The 15,186-nt window shown below is 49.6% G+C and overlaps 1 protein-coding gene across 2 annotated transcripts in view; it reads right to left on the bottom strand.

The window, feature by feature from the left end:
* The window catches only part of acvr2ba (activin A receptor type 2Ba), a 161,719-nt gene that overhangs the window by 13,861 nt on the left and 132,672 nt on the right, over positions 1 to 15,186 (bottom strand). For both annotated transcript variants that reach the window (XM_072254123.1, XM_072254124.1), the window contains exons 7-8: positions 14,156 to 14,304; positions 3,787 to 3,901 (exon numbers count right to left, since the gene is read on the bottom strand). In XM_072254123.1, coding sequence (XP_072110224.1) covers positions 3,787 to 3,901; positions 14,156 to 14,304 — 264 coding nt within the window. The remainder of the gene's footprint in view (positions 1 to 3,786; positions 3,902 to 14,155; positions 14,305 to 15,186) is intronic.

The raw sequence follows: 15,186 nt of genomic DNA, 5'->3' as shown, positions 1-15,186 counted from the left end.
TACCCAGGACATCTTCAGGGAGCGATGTCTCAGAAAGGCAGCGTTCATTATTAAAGACCTCCAGCACCCAGGGCATGCCCTTTTCTCATTGTTACCATCAGGTAGGAGGTACAGAAGCCTGAAGGTACACACTCAGTGATTCAGAAACATCTTCTTCCCCTCTGCCATCTGATTCCTAAATGGACATTGAAGCTTTGGACACTACCTCACTTTTTAAAATATAAAGTATTTCTGTTTTTGCATGTTTTTTTAAGCTATTCAATGTATGTAATTGTTTATTTATCATTTTTATTTTATTTATTATTTTTTCTCTCTCTGCTAGATTATGTATTGAACTGCTGCTGCTAAGTTAACAAACTTCACGTCACGTCACGTGCCAGTGATAATAAACCTGATTCTGAATTAGGGTGGATAAATCCCCAGGGGCTGAATATGTGTGCTCTTGAACCCTTTGTGAGGCTAGTGCAGAAATTGCAGGGGCCCCAGCAGAGGTATTTAAAACATCCTTAACAACGGGTGTGAGGTGGCGGAGGATAGGAGAATAACTAATGTTGCTCCACTGTTTAAGAAAGGCTGAAAATAAACCAGGAAGTTATAGGCGGGTGAGCCTGACGTCAGTAGTAGGAAAGTTATTGGAAGGTATTCTAAAGGACTGGATATATAAGTATTTTGATGGACAGGGACTTATTTGGGATAGTCAGCATGGCTTTGTGTGTGGCAAGTCTTGTCTAACAAATTTTTAAGAGTTTTTTTAAGGAAGTTACCAGGAAAGTTGATGAAGGCAAGGCAGTGAATATTGCCTTTGTGGACTTTAGCAAGGCACTTGACAAGGACCCAGATGGGAGGCTGGTCAAGAAGGTTCAGTTGTTTGGCATTCAAGGTGAGGTAGTAAGTTGAATTACACATTGGCGTCATGGGAGAAACCAGAGAGTGGTTGTAGATGGTTGCCTCTCTGACTGGAGGTCTGTGACTACTGGAGTGCCACAGGGATCGGTGCTGGGTCCGCTGTTGTTTGTCATCTATACCAACGATCTGGATGATAATGTGGTAAACTGGATCAGGAAGTTTACGGATGACACCAAGCTTGGGGGTGTAGTGGACAGTTGGGAAGTCTATCAGAGCTTGCAGCGAGACCTGGACCAGCTGGAAAAATTGGCTGCAAAATGGCAGATGGAATTTAATGCAGACGTGTGAGATGCTGCACATTGGGAGGTCCAACCAGGATAGGATTAACACAGTGAGCGGTAGGACACTGAGGAGTGCAGTAGAACAGAGGGATCTGGAAATACACGATTTCTTGAAAGTAGCGTTGCATAATTCATTGAAAGTAAGGTCATTAAGAGAGCTGTTGGCACACCGGCCTTCATAAATCAAAGTATTGGGTACGGGAGATGGGATGTAATGTCCATATTGCATAAGATGTTGGTGAGGCCTAATTTGGCCTGTTCAAGTTTAATTCATGAATACAGCCAAACAAAACAGCGTTAATCTGGGGCCAAAGTACAAAACACAGTACCAACAGTCATACACAGCACAAAGCACATATTGTGCCTAGTTCTGGACACCTACCTAAAGGAAAGGCCTGAATGGCTTCGGCCCAGTTGCACTCACCCCCATCATTGCAAAGTGCTTTGAGACACTGGTTCTATCATATCTGAAATCCTGTCTGCCCACTACCCTAGAACCCCATCAATTTGCCTATCGCACCAACAGGTCAACAGAGGATGCCATCTCCACGGCACTTCACTCTGCCCTGACCCACTTGGACGGCCCCAACTCTTACGTCAGAATGCTGTTCATTGACTTTAGTTCGGCATTCAATACTGTGATCCTCTCCAAGCTGATCGCCAAACTTCACCAGCTTAGTATCAGCTCATCCCTCTGCAATTGGACCTTGGATTTTCTGACTAACAGACCCCAATGAGTTAAGTCAGACAACCTCTCCTCCTCCACTCTCACCCTGAACACCGGCGTACCTCAAGGCTGTGTGCTGAGCCCTCTTCTGTACACCCTTTTCACCTATGACTGCATTCCTGTACATGGTTCTAACTCCATAATCAAGCTCGCAGACGACACCACGGTGGTTGGCCTGATCAGAGGGGATGACGAGACGGCCTACAGGGATGAGGTCCAGCACCTGGCCGCGTGGTGTGCCGACAACAACCTGGTCCTTAACACCCAGTAGACCAAGGAGGTCATTGAGGACCTCAGGCATGCTAGGAGCCACACTCACATCCCCATCTACATCAACAGAGCTGTAGTGGAGTGTGTATCAAGCTCCAAATTCCTAAGTGTCCACATTTCCGAGGATCTCACCTGGTCCCTGAACCCCTCCATCCAGATCAAAAAGGTGCAACAGCGCCTTTATTTCCTGCGGAGCATCAAGAAAGCTCACCTCTGTCCCAGGATACTGACGGACTTTTACCGCTGTACCGTTGAGAGCATACTCACCAACTGCATCTCAGTGTGGTATGGCAATTGTCCCGTATCGGACCACAAAGCACTCCAGTGGGTGGTGAAAACTGCCCAGTGGATTATTGGCACCCAATTGCCCACCATTGCGAGCATCTACCATAGACACTGCTTGAGCAGGGCAAAAAGCATTATCAAGGATGCATCTCACCCTAACCATAGACTTTTTACTCTCCTCCCATCTGGTAGGTGCTACAGGAGCCTCCGCTCCCGCACCAGCAGGCACAGGAAGAGCTTCTTCCCTGAGGGTGTGATCCTGCTGAACTTCACATCACAGTGCTAAGCAGTATTACACCCATATTGTACTGTCTCAGTACTTTTATATTTGTGTGCTGTAGCACTTACTTTTTATTCGCAGTTATTTTGTAAATAACACTATTCTTTGCATTTCTGGTCAGATGCTAAGCGCATTTCATTGGTTTTGTATCTGTACTCCGCACAATGACAATAAAGTTGAATCTAATCTAATCTAATCTAATGTAAATAAGGTTGAAAGAGATCAGAGAAAATTTACAAGGATATTGCCAGGACTTGAATTATAGGGAAGGGTCAAGTAGGTTGGGACTTTATACCCTATAGCATAGGAGAATGAGGGTAGATTTGATAGAGGTGCTGGCTGGTGGTGCAGTGGCATCAGCACTGGACTTCAGGGCAGATGGTCCTGAGTTCAAACCCAGCCGGGTCCCAACACGGGCAGCAGTAGTATCTGTGCGAAGGAAAGGCCTGGTAATCTACTTCTGTATCTTGTCATGAAACCCCTATGTATCCTATGGTCCATGAGGTCACGAAGAGTCAGACTCGACTTAACAACTGAACAACAACAACAAAATTATAAGGGGTGTAGCTAGCGTAAATGCAAACAGGCTTTTTTTTTTACAGCTGAGGTCGGGCAAGACTAGAATTAGAGATCATGGGTTAAGGGTGAAAGGTGAAATGTTTAAGGGGGACGTGAGGGGAAACTTCACTCAGAGGGTGGTGAGAGCTGCCAGCAGAAGAGGTGGATGCGGGGTCGATTTCAACATTTAAGAGACAGGCACATGGGTGGGAGGGGGATGAAGGGCTATGGCCCTGGTACAGGTTGCTGGGAGGTACATTCATGGTTCATCACAGACTAGATGGGCCAAAGGGCCTGTTTCTGTGCCGTACTTCTCAATGACTATGACAAATATTGCTAATGTGTCATCTTCCATTTTATCCCTGTTTCCCTACACAAAAAAGAAATCCAGTGGAGATCTGTGACCACACACCCCAGAAAGTATAACGATTTCCCTCCGTGACCTTCCCCCAAGACAAATCTTCCATCGTTGACTTTACCTGTCCATGTGTGTCCCCGGGAGGCTTTCCGGGTTCGAACCTGACGGCCAGCCCAAAGTCGGCTATGCACGCAGATAAATCGGACTTCAGGAGCACGTTTTTGCTTTTGAAATCTCTGCAGGGAAAAAGAAAATAAGGATGAGGCTGGCTATCCCGTGAGGATGGTTGACACTGTGTGAACTTTACTGCAGCACGGCGCAGAAACCAGGGGAACCTCTCGGCCTGCCAAGTGCAGCCCTGGCCCGCTGGCTGTTGCTAAGTGAGTCAGAAATGAGCACTGGGGCAGGGTCATTTCTATTAACCACACTGGTGGATCCTGGGGTCAGGTATAGGCTGGACTGGGCGGGGCAGAACCCTTCCCCTGAACCAAATGGGCATATATAACTATCCAGTAAATTCAAGTCTATTATTACTGAGAGTAGATATTTATTACCGAATGGTTGACTTTAGATCACCAATCTGCTACAAAAAGATTCAAATCAGAACAGTTTAAAGAGTAGCTTTATAATAAAATGTAGTGAAATGCATTGCTTTGCATCAAATCAAATCAGCGAGAATTGTGCTGGGCAGCCTGCAAGTGTCACCACACCTCTGGCACCAACACAGCACGGACACGGCTCTCTAACCCTAACCGCACGCCTTTGGAACGCCGGAGGAAACTGGAGCACCCAGAGGAAACGCACGCTTACGGGAGTACGTACAGACAGCGGCGGGAGTCGAACCCTAAGCTTACAGCTGCCGCCGTAAATCGCTAAATTGTTTGTGTCTCTGGATTACATATTAGTGTTAAACAGAACAGAGTCGATATCAGGCATTGAGCACCCGCTTGTACTAATCTGACACTTTTATCCTCCCCACTTTCTTACCATCTCCACAAGACTTTCGCGCTCTCTGGGTTGTCTTCTCTGGGGAAGTGGAGGCTGAGGGGGTCTGACAGAGGTTTCTAACGTTATGAGAGACATAGGTAGAGTAGACAGACAGAATCCTTTCTCTCCCAGGGTTGCAATATCTAATACCAGAGGGCATGTGCTTAAGGTGAGGGAGTAATTTCAAAGATCAGTTGCAGATATGGGTGCAGAAGTGGCCAAATGTGAAGCATTGCACCGTGGTAGGTTAAAGGGAAAGAGACAGTTGAGGACAAGATCCTTAACAGTGTTGATGCGCAGAGGGATCTTGGGCATTGAAGTTCGTAGCCACGACTGAGGGGAGATCTGATAGAGGTTTGTAAGATTATGAGAGACTTCAATAGAGTGGACAGACAGTATCTGTTTCCCAGGGTTGAAATGTATGACACCAGAGGGCAGGCATTAAGGTGAGAGGGGGTAATTTCAAAGGAGATGGGAGGGAAAAGTTATTATTTTTTTTAAACACAGGGAGTGGTGGGGCCTGGAACGCGCTGCCTGGGCTGGTGACTGAGGCAGATACGTTAGGGATTTTTAAGAGACGTTTAGATAGGCAGATGAATGTGAGGACAATGGAGGGATATGGACATTGTGTAGGCAGAAGGGATTAGTTACATTGCCCCTTGATTACTAATTGAATTGGTTCAGCACAACATTGTGGGCTGAAAGGCCTGTTCCTGTGATGCATTGTTCTATGTTCAGGGCCAATCTAGAGGCTAAGCAACCCACCACCCTGCACGTGTAGGAGGGAGGAAAGCACAGAACCGGGAGGAAACGCAGAGGGAAGCTCGGACAGCACCGGAGGCCGGGATTGAACCCTTGTCTGCTGGAGCTGAACGAGCTGCACCACTGCTTTACGTTGGCCCAAATTTCTAGATTGCCCCTGCTGATAATTTAACCCATGCTCTACCACAATCATACTTTTAGTACCTTAATTCACCACTGCAATACTAAATGACAGAGCACGGAATAGTATTGCACAGAAACTGGCCCACCAGGTTCGAACTGAACGTGATGCCAATTTGAACGAATCCCACCTGGCTGATTTATTATCCCTCTCAACCCCATTCTCCTACCTTCTCCATACAACCTCTGGCACCCTGACTGAGCAAGAACCTATCCACCTCCGCTTGAAATATGCCCAGTGACTTGGCTTCCACAGCTGTCTGTAGTAATGAATTCCACAGATTCACATTTAAATTACATTTGATTTTATTAAAATCACCTCAAATGCTGCCATTCAACTATAAAACGGATACATTTACAGTGGCCAATTAACCTGCCAACCTACATGTCTTTGGGACATTGGAAAAAATCCCACGCAGACAGCACCAGGAAGTCAGGAGTGAACCCGGGCCGGCAGGAGTTACAGGGTGACAGCCCCACTCACTGTGTCACAGCCAGCAGCCGCTTAGGCAGGAGGTGAGGGGAGGTCAGGCAGCATCTGTGGAAGGGAATGGACAATTGACATTTTGGGTCGAACCCCTCATCTAGACTGGATATTCACATGTCTTGTCTAAATGGCCCTTCAAAATCATAATTGTGCCTACTTCAAACACCACAGCTGGCATTGCATTCTAGTCACTTACCATTTTGTGTAAAAAAAACTTGCCCTTTACATCTCCTTTAAAACTTCCATATAACCCTTATTATACTTTGCGGAAAAAGACTGCCTGCCTTACCTATGCCTCTTTTAACTTCATAAACCTCTATCAGATCGCCTCACGTCCTGACACTCCAGAGAAAACAGTCCAAGTAGTCCAACTTCTTACAGCTAACTGATACAGACACTTAGAAATGTCCAATGTGGGAGGGCATAGCTTTAAGATGATTGGAGAAATGACTGGAGGATGACAGGGGCGTTTTTTTTTACACATTGGTTGCATGGTGTGCCCTACCAGGGGTGGTGGTGAAGGCAGATACATTAGAGGCTTTTAAGAGACTCTTAAATGGGCACATGGATGATAGAGCGTTATGTAGGAGGGAAGGATTACATTGATCTTTGAGTGGGTTAAAAAGTCAACACAAAATTCTGGGCTGAAGAGCCTGTACTGTGCTGTAGTGTTCCGCGTTCACCTGACTTTTAAGATCACAAGTGAGAGAGGGAGACACACACAAAGATGGCAGTATCAGAAGATGACCAAAATGGAAGATCAGATCTCAGTGTCGGCTTTGCTGTCTCTGACAATGCTTCCCCGCCTGCACGGCACACCCAGTAGTTCTATGCCTGTACTTTATCTTACACAACGTGAACACTTACAGATGAAAGCGGACTTTCCACCCGAGGCGCGGGAGTCCTGTGTCCCACTCCGCCAGGTTCAGGAGCAGTGCAGCCATCGGGCTCCTGGACAGACTCCACAGCTGTGGACTCACTTTCAGGAACTCTGTGGCCAATGTTCTGCCTGTTATTTGTTAACTTTCTTACTGTTTGCACGATTCGTTCTCTACCCTCTCCCCCCCCTGGACACACGTTGGGTGTTTGACAGTCCTTGTTGTGTGTTCTATTTTAAATAGATTCTAGCGTGTCTCTTTGTTCTGTGGCTGCCTACAAGAAACGAATCTCAAGGTTGCATTCACCATACACAATTAATAAATGTGCCTTGAACTCTGAAGTTCAGCTTTTTCGAAGCAGACTTAGAACAAGGGGCCGTTCCTGTTTGGACCACACCTCATGACCCTCAAATAACTATTGCCAGGGTTAGCCAGAAAACACAGAGAGCAGAAGTTCAAAGTTAAGGGGTTAGGGACTTAGGGGGGATCTGAGGAAGAACATTTTCATTCAGAGGGTGGTGGGAACCGGAAACACATTGCCAGATGGAGTAGCGGAGGTCGGGACTCTCACATCATCTAACACACCAAATATAAAGGCTGTGTATCAAGTGCAGGTAAATAGGATTAGTACAGACAGGTACTTGATAGTCACTGAGTAATACAACGGGGAAAAAGGCCATTCAGCCCAACTCATCCACGCTGCCTTAGATGTCTATCTGATGGCCCCCGTTTGCCTGAAATCCTTCTTCTCATTTCTATCCACATATTTGTCCCGATATCTTTTAAATGTTGTAAACGTTACTGCCTCCACCACTTCTCTGGCCAGCTCATTCCACAAACCGTTACGTGGAGAAACTTATCCCTTGCGTCCCCTTTAATCTTTTACCTCAAGCCTATACCATCTGGTTTTAGACTCTCCATTCTATCAACCATAGATCAGCCCATTACCCTCCAGGGAAACAAATCCCAGCCTCTCCAGTGTCTTCATATAACTCAACCCTCCAGTGCTGGCAACATCTGTTCTGTACCTTTCTAGCTTAACGGTAGTGTGTGCCTGACGTCTGCGAGTCTGGGCCAGGGACAGGAGACTGGAGACCTGGTGTCTGAGCCAGGGACAGGAGACTGGAGACCTGGTGTCTGAGAGTCTGGGCCAGGGACAGGAGACTGGAGGCCAGGAGATGGCTTGTCCTGGGTTTGGAGGCCTGTCTGTGGGTGAGAGGGGAGAGAAGAAAGGGGCTAGTTTTGTTGTAGTTGTTCTATTTTATTGATGTTGTTGTTGTGGAGGGCCAGGAGGGAGGGAAGTCAGTCCGGGAGAGAGTGCGGGAGGAGGAGGGAGGGAGGGAGGGAGAGAGGAGGGAGGGAGGGAGAGGGCGAGAAGGTGGGAGGGGGGAGGGAGGAGAGATCAGGGGATGGGACAGGAAGGTGGGGGAAACAGCAGGGAGGGGCAGGGATGGATTGGATGAGGGAGGGGCAGGAGGGGAGGGGAGGAGAGGGCCCCACACTGGGGAAAATAAATTCTGGAGTTTTGCTTCTCAGTTTCCTCAGATGGTGAAGAGATCTTCTGTTTGATTTAAAAACATCTCATGGGCCAGCGGGTGTTTGAAACAGCAGTAATTTGCTCAGAAACTCCTTGAACAAAAAGGTACCTGACCTGTCTCACTGTGACGACATTGGTTCAGTATATCTTATGATAACAGTTCCGTGCCGCAAGCTCCCAGCATTTCTCCTCCCTCCAATATCAAGATTTATTTCTGAAGTAAATCCGATAGGGTGCCTGCCAGAGACACGCTGGCCAAAACGGTGATCCAAGTTCAGAAGGAAGATATCCATCATTTCGACCCTTTCGAATGATGTCATGAAACACTTCCAGTCAGATGTTTAAAATAATACGCCTGGCGCAATGAATACCAGGCTCCGGGATCTGCACTTCCACTAAAATCCTGCAGGAGGCAGCACTCCCCCAGTCAGCAAACACATTTTGGTTGCTGCTGTATGAAATGGGTAAAATTCAATAAACAGAGCCATCGAGCCCTACAGCACTGAAGCCAGCCCTTAGGCCCATCTCTTCCGTGTTGGCTTTGTCATCTGCCTAGTCCCATCAATCTGCACCTGGACCATAGCCCTCCGAACCCCTCTCAAATTTCCCTCAAATGTTACAACTGAACTCGCATCCACCACCTCTGCTGGCTGCTCACTCCACACTCACTCTGCCCACCGAGTGAAGGTGTTCCCCTTAAACCAGGGATTGCCAGCTGGGGTCCTCGGACCCCCTCGGATAATGGTATAAAACAGCAAGAGAGAATCTGCAGGTGCTAGAGACCCAAGCAACACACACAAAATGGTGGAGGAACTCAGCATGCCAGGCAGCACCCCTGCCCTAAACCCACGACCTACAGTTCTAGTCTTACCCAATCTGAGTAGAAAAAGCCTGCATGCATTTACCCTGTCCGCAACCTTCATTAATTTTGTATACCTCTACAAGAACTCCTCTCCCACAGGGTCTCCCCTCCTGTGCATCAGGGAATAAATTCCGAACCTATTCAATCTTTCCCTTTAAATCGGGTCCTCAAGTCCCGGCAACATCCTTGCAAACTTTCTCTGCCCTCTTTCAATCTTACTGACATCTTTCCTGCAGGCAGCAACTTCTGCAATGTCTTTACACTTTCAGCTTGACATCCGAACTCCTGTACTCAATCCCCTGATTTATGAAAGGCCAATATGCCCAAATCTCTCTTCACAAACCTATCTACCCGTGATCCCACGCTCAAGGAATTTTGTAATGTGAATACTCAAGACCACGTTAGTTGCAGCAGAATTCCACGACTTAGTTGTCTTGAGTCAGTGACCTAACGATAGAATTTGCACTGATGAGAAGTGATCGGCTGCGTCTTGTTCCACTTCCCCACACTCTCTGCGACTTTAACCAGCTTGGTGTTTTTTTACATAAGAAAAACAACACTATTGATGCTGTCATTGCGGAGGGCCAGGAGGGAGGGAGGGAGGACTGTCCGGGAGAGAGGGTGGGAGGAGGAGGAGGGAGGGAGGGAGGGAGGGAGGTCAGTCTGGAAGAGAGGGTGGGAGGAGGGAGGGAGGTCAGTCTGGGAGAGGGGAGGGAGATCAGTCTGGGAGAGAGGGTGGGAGGAGGAGGGGGGAGGGAGGGAGGGAGGGAGGGAGGGTGATCAGTCCGGGAGAGAGGGTGGGAGGAGGGAGGGAGGGAGGTCAGTCTGGGAGAGAGGGTGGGAGGAGGGAGGGAGGAAGGTCAGTCTGGGAGAGAGGGTGGGAGGAGGAGGGGGGGAGGGAGGGAGGGAGGGAGATCAGGCTGGGAGAGAGGGTGGGAGGAGGGAGGGAGGGAGGTCAGTCTGGGAGAGAGGGTGGGAGGAGGAGGAGGGGGGAGGGAGGGAGGGAGGGAGATCAGTCTGGGAGAGAGGGTGGGAGGAGGAGGGGGGAGGGAGGGAGGGAGGGAGGGAGATCAGGCTGGGAGAGAGGGTGGGAGGAGAGAGGGTGGGAGGAGGGAGGGAGGGAGGTCAGTCTGGGAGAGAGGGTGGGAGGAGGGAGGGAGGGAGGTCAGTCTGGGAGAGAGGGTGGGAGGAGGGAGGGAGGGAGGTCAGTCTGGGAGAGAGGGTGGGAGGAGGAGGGGGGAGGGAGGGAGGGAGGGAGATCAGTCTGGGAGAGAGGGTGGGAGGAGGAGGAGGGAGGGAGGGAGGCCCTTCAAACCCCACCACCCAACAACCCAGATTTAACCCTAACCTAACCACAGGACAAGTTACAATGACCGATTAGCCCACCCGGCATGAAATTGGACTGTGGGAAGATCCGGAGAAAACCCACACATTCCACAGGGAGGACGTACAGAGACTCCTTACAGGGGGCGCCAGGACTGAACAAACTTCAATGCCCCGAGCCGGAATAGCAACGCGCTAACTGCTACGCAGTTAGACCAGAGGCGGATCTGGGCCGACATTTACGTGCCAGGCGGCACCTAATTAATTAGCTTCTTTATTTGGGCTTTTTTCTTAAAGATGTGCTGGGTGTGTTCTGACTACTGCTGCATCCCTGCACGCTTCATGGATCGGTATCAGTCTGGGGCCCGGAGGTTGGGGACCACTGGGTTAGATCGATCCTAGAGTAGGTTAAAGATTAGATAGGCTGGGCTTATTTTCCTGGAGTGAAGCAGGCAGAAGGGTTCCCACAGAGATACATAAAATTATCATCATCACGGACAGTGTCGGCAGAATCCTCTTCTCATGGAGAGAACACTAAGACCAGCGGGGTGCAGTTGTAAAGTGAGAGGAGGGAGTCTGAAGTGGGGTCTGAGGCGGAAATTGCACTTTTGATATCTGGAACTTCCTGCTGAAGTCAGGTATTATCAGAATGCTTAAAACAGATTTAGATCGGCGCTGGAGTGGATGCCGATGCGTCGTAGGATACAGCCTTAACGCAGGCGAATGGGATTAGTGTAGAGACAATGAAGGGCTGGTGTGCACACGGTGGGCAAAATGGCCTGCTTCTGTGACATTTAGCAGGTTGGCACACATCTAAATCCGCAGGACACAGGAGATCATGTACCACACCGGCAAATGGGATTCACTTCAGTAGGCAGCACAGAAAGCAGCCCCTTTAGCACAGACAGGATGGGCCGAATGGTCCGTTTCTGTGCTTGAACCACTGTGATTCAATTCCAAAGTCTCTCCGCGCTTGCACTGATCATTCAGAGCACTGGAAAGTACAAACTTTATTATTGTGGGTTGCACTTGATGTCACTAATTAATCCGAATTAGCTGATGGTTTATAGCACTGTGATTAAATTACCAAAGCAGTAATCCAGGGGTCAAGACTATTGACTTACAGGTACGGTTTTAAACCCCACCATGGCAGCCGAAGAATTTACATTTAGTTAATTAAGTAAATCTGGAACGGACAGTCCATCTGCATTACAGTAACAGCGACGGTCACTACAACACTCCTGACTTGCTGGTGGCCTCCACGGGACGGAGCCTGCTGTCCTCACCTGGCCCAGACACAAACTCTAGAACCACGGCAACCTCACTGCCTGCTAAACTTCTTCCAAAATGGACGCACAGTCGGACGTGCCCCTCACACCCCCAACGGATAAAGTACTTTTCATTCTGCGCGGGGGCGTCCATGTCACGAGGAATGGGCTAGAGCCGTCAAGTATTGGATAACGCCCTCTATTTACGAGAAGATACTTGATACCTTAACCTGCTCCCTCGCCCTGCTGAGCTAATGGGAGAAACATCTACGGCGAGCAGAGAGAGATGTGATGAATTCCCCGCCCCCACACCGCGTAATCAGAAACCTCAGAACGCGGGTCTCTCTCCAGCTCGGTGCTAACTGCACTTCATACAGAAGGCTCCACACACTTCCCACATTCTGAAAACACCCAAGAACTGCACAACACAGTACAGGCCCTTCAGACCACAACGTTGTGCTGACCTTTTAATCTACTCCATGATCAATCTCACCCTTCCCTCCCACATGGCCCTCCATTTTTCTATCATCAATTCACCCATCTCAGAGTCCTCAACTTATCTGCCTCCACCATTACCCCTGGCCGGGTGTTCCACACACCCACCGCTCAGTCACACAGAATGCAAGAAAGACCATAAGACATATGATCAGAATCAAGCCATTCAGCCCTTTGAGTCTGCTCAATAAATCAACCATCATAAACTATGACTGAGTTATTAGCCCTCTCAACTTCATTCTCCTGCCTTCACCCTAACTAATCAAAGGCCCATCAAACTCCATGACTTGGCCTCCACAGCCGTCTGTGGCAATGAATTCCACAGATTTACCACCCTCTGGCTAAAGAAATTCCTCCTCGGGCCGGCTGGTGGCGCCGGACCCGGGAGCGGAGATTCCCAGGTTCGAAACCATTCGGGTCCGCTCCCCAGTACGCTTTCCATCCATGCCGGGTTGAGTGTCGAGATCGCAACTCGACCTCGTAAAACAAAGGGAAAAATACTGCGAAAATGTCTGTGTGAGGAGTGGCGCGCCACACAGTCTCTCTCTTTCTCTCTCGCCATGAAAAAGACATCTTCACGGATGCACGCACACACATGCAGACGCACACGCACAGATGCGCACGCCAAAAAATAAAGAAATTTCCCCCATCTGCATGCGAAATGGACGTCCCTCTATTCTGAGGCTGCGCCCCCTGACCCTAGACTCACTCACTACTGGAAACTGCCTCCCAAATGGGGCACGTGGCTTGCTTTATGCTGCAAGTATGACTCCACATAGAAGCTGGCCATCGAGGAGGTTCAGCACAGTGGGATACTCAGGACCTGGCCATCGAGAAGGTTCAGCCCCAGCAGGATACTCAGGACCTGGCCATCGAGAAGGTTCAGCCCTAGCGGGATACTCAGGACCTGGCCATCGAGAAGGTTCAGCACCAGTGGGATACTCAAGACCTGGCCATCGAGAAGGTTCAGCCCTAGCGGGATACTCAGGACCTGGCCATCGAGAAGGTTCAGCACCAGTGGGATACTCAAGACCTGGCCATCGAGAAGGTTCAGCCCTAGCGGGATACTCAGGACCTGGCCATCGAGAAGGTTCAGCACCAGTGGGATACTCAGGACCTGGCCATCGAGAAGCGTCAGCCCCAGCAGGATACTCAGGATCTGGCCATCGAGAAGGTTCAGCCCAGCAGGATACTCAGGACCTGGGTCTCTTTCAGGAGCCCAGTGAGGGGCAATTCACCTTTCAGAACTGAGGTTTCGCCGAGCAACCTGGTCAAATGGTCCATGATGGAACACGAGGCAACGGGCAGACTGAGAGACAACACATCTCAGTGACCAGCGGACAGCCTGGAGCACCCGAAATGCCCAGTCCGGTCCCCACCTTGCTGTGCTGGTTGGGGAATAAGATGGGATGCTGTGGCTCCAATCTTTATCCCTCCTCCCTCCCACCCACCCACCAGGGACCTGGGCATTTTACCCGAGCGGTCGCTGGCACAAGCAGGTGTACTGGGAGACAGTGCAAAACTGTTTGCCATCATCCAGGTAGATCGTAACTACACGGAATGCAGGATAGAGCTATGGAGAAACTGCAGGAGTCACTCTCATTCCAGGGCATTAACGGTCAGCATGATATACAGCGCCAGTGTAAACCAAGCCCACCCCCACCCCCACGCGCCACCGTCAACGTGAGCACAGCCCTGGCACGGCACTCACCTGTGGGCAATGGCAGGCTTCGGCCCTTCCCCCTTGTACCGAGGAATATCTTCGTGAAGGAAAGCCAGACCGCAGGACATGGTCTCAGCGATGTGGCCCAGCTCGTTCCAACTGAGCACACTCCCCTTCAGATAGTCCGACAGGGAGCCCTGCGACGGGAAGAGGAGGCAAAGGTCAGCACGCCAGCTAACTCCACTCAATACATGGAACGGGACAGCGCAGGAGCAGGAGCAGGTCTTTCAGTCTGATACCAAACAGGTCTCATCCCATTTCACCCTATCCAAATTCGGAGAAACGTGGAGTGTCCCCAGTGCAGGACTACCAGAACCCAAAGGGAGAAGCTCATTTACCTCTCCAGCTCCCCTCGCCCTCAGCCCCTTCTCCCTCCCTCTTACAGTCTCTAACCCAGAGACACAGATGTTTTCTACAAACGTACCACGGAGGGCTTGCTATCTGGTCGCGGCACCGTCTGGTACGTTCTCCAATCTGCACAGGCCCAGAGAAAGCAGCAGGGGGTTGTAAACTCAGCCAGCTCTATCACCGGTGCTGGCCACCCCAGCATCGAGGACATCTTCAAAAGACCGTGCCTCAGAAAGGGGACTCCCATCCTGACCACCCAAGACATGCCCTCCTCTCATTACTACCAGACAGGAGGTACAGGAGTCTGAAGAAACTCATTAGGAACAGCTTCTTCCCGCCCACTATCATATATCTGAACAAACAATAAACATTAACTCCATTTTATTTTATGTTTATTTATTTATTTATTGAGATACAGCGTGGAAAAAGGCCCTTCTGGCAATCCAGCAGTCCCCGATTTAATCCTAGCCCAATTACGGGACAAATTACAATGACCAATTAAGCTACCAACTGGTACACTGTTGGACTGTGGGAGGAAGCCAGAGCACCCGGAGGAAACCCACGCAGTCACAGGGAGAATATACAAACGCCTTGCAGGCAGCAGCAGGAATTGACCTGTAAACCGTTGTGCTAACCACTACACTATCCTGCCGCCCACACTGCACAACTCA

This window comes from Mobula birostris, chromosome 3 (assembly GCF_030028105.1).
Source record: "Mobula birostris isolate sMobBir1 chromosome 3, sMobBir1.hap1, whole genome shotgun sequence".
Taxonomy (NCBI): domain Eukaryota; kingdom Metazoa; phylum Chordata; class Chondrichthyes; order Myliobatiformes; family Myliobatidae; genus Mobula; species Mobula birostris.
This window is presented reverse-complemented; position numbering and strand designations above follow the sequence as displayed.